General features: G+C 41.0%; 1 protein-coding gene across 1 annotated transcript; it reads right to left on the reverse strand.

Annotated features, from left to right (window-relative positions):
• Positions 1-1,004: 1,004 nt before the first annotated feature.
• Positions 1,005-4,630, reverse strand: NPS (neuropeptide S). Its single transcript, XM_043981718.1, has 3 exons — positions 4,574-4,630; positions 4,398-4,479; positions 1,005-1,184 (listed from the first exon to the last, which is right to left on the reverse strand). The coding sequence occupies exons 1-3, from the start codon at positions 4,579-4,581 to the stop codon at positions 1,005-1,007; spliced, it is 270 nt and encodes an 89-aa protein (XP_043837653.1). The 5' UTR covers positions 4,582-4,630.
• Between the last annotated feature and the right edge of the window lie 239 nt (positions 4,631-4,869).

Genomic DNA, 4,869 nt, shown 5'->3' on the forward strand with positions numbered 1-4,869 from the left:
GCCAAGGATTTAAGGTTTTGTAAAACGAAACCACAGTTAATTCTCCATCTTGTTCGGTATGTTGTCTTTCTATACCAGGTTTTGAAAGAAGCATTTTGTTGTTCCTCAGAATTAGCCACACATTTATTTGCTTACATCCTAGTCTTTAATTCATTACACATTTAACCAATAGCTTTTTAAATATAGAGGAGGTCTGGATCCAAGATTGTCAGGGAGCCCAGATGTTTCTTAAATGAGGCCCAATTTCCCATGATTCTTGAGACAGAGTCCACAAAACAGCCACACCAATAATGACAAACATTTGCCTACTTTTGGTTGCTGCTGTTGGCAAAACTCCCCGCACCCCCACCCCTTCCATTTTGTGACAAAGTAACAAATGGATTTTTACATAGCCACATGATCATCTGTTGTTCTGGTATAATCAGAATTGCAAGGGGGAGAGAAAGAATCAAATTGGGGCATCCCTGGTGATGTCTCTTCCTGGTGTTAATTGATTAACTGAAGAAAAGGTAACTATGCTTCGAGCTCAACTTTCTTTGATTTCCCAAGACACTCTTAAAAATGAGATGATGCATATCAAGGGATTCAGTCCCAGCTAAATCATTCAGAAAAAAACGTATTAAAAAGCAATTAGGCCTTTACATATGGTCTGCAGCAGCCAACAACTCTTGAGTATACAGGCAGGAAATTACGTCACTCGTTACCGAATGTGTTCAAACTACATGTCCAATTTTAGATCAATGGGATTCAGTCTAATTAATTCACCAATCCATACTCATAGAACTAACGCAACAGTGACTTTACTCTCTGTCATTCTCACAAACCCATGAAATTTGGGGACACTGTGGTTATTTAGTTAGTATTGTTGTGGGGTAAGGGGTAGCACTGGGGGAGAAGTGTTTTAGCAATTCTTAATTATTGAAATAAAAGTGATTCTTTTTAGCACATTCATCGTGCCCTCTTGGAATGTGTTGTTTAAGTTGTTGGATCTTTTTTGCATTGATTCATGATTTTGCTCTTCGAAAGGAAGTTTTTTTAATTCCTGTTCCAACTCCATTGCGAAAGGACCTTTTCATGACATTCTTCACGAAAAATGGCTTTAGAAAAGCCAGCTCTTCACTCCTGTCCACCGCAGCTAAGCAGCTATTCAGCAGGATGAGAAAGTAATCAGATTTTTCAGACAGCTGGCAATTCAAATAAAAAAAAAAAGGAATTATTGCTTTAGGGCATTCTTTTTTCCCCAAAAAGCAAGAGTTAGAGTTGAAAGTTTGTTTCATCATAAAAAGCAAACATTTTCAACATTTGAAATTACTCCATTTGATATAATCAACAAAACTGACTCCCTTTTAAATCAGCAATTTTGTTTAAATGCAAGCTCTCTCTCCACATACAGATTAATATTGTTGTATTCCTGTGCTGTTTTTCCAACTGCTATTCGCATTTACAGTGACCAGCATGATTGAGACATAATTACACCATTTCAGTGACACTAAAAATAACACAGCATTGAGGACTTTCAATGCTTCAAAAGATCTAGGATTTTCTTGGTGTGATGATTCTCTTCCCTTATGCCTATCAAAAGTGTGTCTATAGGGGGCAGCTAGGTGGCGCAGTGGATAAAGCACTGGCCTTGGATTCAGGAGGACCTGAGTTCAAATCCAGCCTCAGACACTTGACACTTAACTAGTTGTGTGACTCTGGGCAAGTCACTTAACCCTCATTGCCCTGCAAAAAACCCCAAAAGACAAACAAACAAAAAAGTGTGTCTATAGTCATCAAAGGCTGCTCTGGACTCCCAAAGCCCACACCTAGGAAGGAACCCCTCTTCCTGTGACTGATTGCAGCTCTAAGTTTATGAGTCTTAGCTAAAAGAACTTTAGTTATCCCCTATTCCATCCCTCCCCTATTTGGAGAGGAAGAAACTGAGGATCAGAGAAAGTAAGTGAGCTGCCCAAGGTCCCATCAGCATTGGAACCTAGATCCCATCTCCAAAATCAGTACATTTCCTGCTACACCACTAGGTGGCTCATCTCTCAACAGACCCAAAGTCTATGGCTGGCCCAGATTCAAAACCTTTTCAAATTTATACCACCAGTCAGGGCTTAGTTGTCATTGGTATAGACGGAGAGCTTAATTTTTACTGATATCCTTTGTTTTTACATCATCTCATTTCTGAATATATTCCCTTATCCAAGGAGCCATCCTTGCTAACAAAAAACTTTAAAAAAAAGAGAAAGAAGCAGTTTGTCAAAGCTAACCAGCATATCAACTGATAGTATATACAATATTCTATACCTACTGTCCCCATCTCTGCAAAGATAAAAAATAGAACAAGTAATAGATTAAAAAATGATTCTCTGACCTATACAAATGCTATTTTAAAAGATTATCAGGGTCTAGTCACTTTTTAGGTAATAGTTTCTCTTTGTTGTACTGTCTTCCTCTTTTACTGTTTCAATCGAATTGTCCTGTAGGGGGAGTGAAGGTCAGGATGGTGTCACCTCTTTTGGGAAATCTCCCTCTACTGTATAAAAATATTAGCTTTTTCCATTAGGAAAGGAGCAGCATATATCCTGAGCTACCACACTCATTAGGTTTTCTCTCCTCTATAGTTTCAGAGTGTGTGCAATGCACCAAAGTACATTCAGAAGAGTATAATTAGGCTGAAAAAAAATGATCATTGAGCAGAGCACTCTGAGCAAAGATGCTCGAGAAAGGACCTTGCCCAAGTAGAGTCCAGGCAGCACAAAAACAGTAAAGCTGGAAAAAATAGAAATCAACACGCTTAGAGAGTTCAGGCCTCATTTTACAAAAGATACACTCCCCCTCCCCAATATTCTGCCACAAAGAAACACATCTCCTTTTAAGCAACATCTGGAAAGGATAGAAATGGTGAGTAAAGGAGATTCAGGGCTCTCTTGGGCTTCTGGACCTCCCGGACCTCCCATCATGCATATTCAGGTCAAGGTTATCCAGAACATTGTTTCTAACCTTCTTCAGGTGAATGCATTAAAGGCGTCCAAGTAAAGAGGCTGTCTCCTCAAGAAGCAGAATATTCCAGAAATCTGGACCAAGTGGTCTCAGAGACAACACACATGGGAAATTGATCCATAAGTGTTGGCCACATTCCTACTATGCATCACACAAGCTTAGATGGCCTCAACCATAGAGATTGACATAGCTTATAACTTCATCTATTTTGAAATTGGGGACCAGATGGCTCTGAGTCACTCCATCAGTACTCATCTTCCCAGAAATACATTTGGTGCTGTCCCCTTAAAATGATAAAGGAAATGTCTGAGCATTAGTTTGGGGGCTTAACTTCCCAGCCCTAAAAAGTGAATTCCTCTGTAGACTGACTGAAGGGAATGCTCTGGAGGGGAGATGGGATAAGGGACTCTTCTGGTTTGTATTTTGAGATAATGTCATTCTAGATCATCTCTGTGCCGACCATGGAACCCTAGGGTCACGGTCTGAGGATTCATTTGCCAAAGAAGCTAGACTTTCCTAGCTCTTCTATCACATCACTACTGACTGTAAGGGATATAATTAGGAAAATTCTCTGATCTGAAAAAAAATAGGGTGATGTGCAATGAAGTAATTCCAGAAACATTCATTTTTGGATAGAAGAACCCTTGTGACCAAACATGAGGAAATTGTAGAGTCATAGAGAGGGGCAGCCTGGAACACTGAGCGAGAAAGAACTGGGTTCAAGTTCTACCTATGCCACAAACTGGCTGAGTGGCCATGGAAAAGTGCTTGGACCTCTCAGTGCCCCAGGCAACTCTTTCTGAGCTACTGATCTGAATTATCAGGTAGGTTTCCTACACAAATGAAATCACATGTTCAGACAGAGAGCTAGAGACAAAGAGAGAGACAGAAACTCAGAGAGTAGGAAGGATAGAGAGGTGGGGGGAAGGGGATTAGTGGCAGAGAGAGAAAAGGAGAGGCAGAGAGAATGAGAGACACAGAGACACCAAGAAGCAGAGATACAGAGATAGAGAGAGAATGCAAGACACAGAGACAAACAGCAAGAGTAAGATGAAAGTATCAATAAAAATAAATGTTTGCTTTGACTCTGTGGATGTGGATGTTTGCCGGATAAAGAACAAGGAATTTTGAGTAAAAACGTAGCTTTATATACTAAAATGTGCATTTTTGTGATATTGTCAACTCAGATAGGGTGCCAAGCAGATCTTTAAACTATTCCCTGAGTCTACTGAGTAAAACACAAAACATGGCATTGCAGTAACTTTATAGCAGGGTCCTCATGGTATTGTGACTGTACCCAGCTTTATTCAACAAGGCCCTCTTTCCCAACTGACAGTTCCCCAAGCATGACTTTTGTGACACAACAACAATCAGTATAAGAATGAGAGAAAGAAGCCAAATCTTACCGTGGGTGAGGGAGTCGGGTAGCAGCAAAGCATCTGCATGGAAGAAATCCAGAGGACCAGAAAAAGATTCAGCCTCAATGAGCTGCAAAGGAAAAAAATACAATGAGTCGCCACCAATCAGCATTGTCCAGGTGGCAGCCACCCACCCCTTGCCTTTGCAAGAGTGGTCCTCTTACCTGGCCATGTTTTACCTGCAGAGATCCAAGCCAGTCCACAGCTCTCTATGGTCGAACTCCTCACACTTGCTGCCAGCCCTTCCTTGGGTGATCCTTTTATAGGAATAAAAATGTCACTGGCTCCCATCTTAAAGTGACTAATTGGTCCTATGGTGGCCTTTTCTCCTTGTTGAATGGCAGATGAAGAGAACTCAGTGGCAAGGCCAACCCGCTCCCTGTGCTGATGTCCCTTCAAGTTTTGTCACTAACCAAAAGTGTCTCTCCAAGTCCTTGACTTCCAACCCACGTCACGTCCG

The sequence above is a fragment of the Dromiciops gliroides genome, chromosome 2 (genome assembly GCF_019393635.1).
Source record: "Dromiciops gliroides isolate mDroGli1 chromosome 2, mDroGli1.pri, whole genome shotgun sequence".
NCBI classification, from domain to species: domain Eukaryota; kingdom Metazoa; phylum Chordata; class Mammalia; order Microbiotheria; family Microbiotheriidae; genus Dromiciops; species Dromiciops gliroides.

Coding starts and splice junctions, on each gene's coding strand:
- NPS (XM_043981718.1), bottom strand. Junction 1,185..4,397: donor ACCCGACTCCCTCACCCACG/GTAAGATTTGGC, acceptor TTGAATTGCCAG/CTGTCTGAAAAATCTGATTA.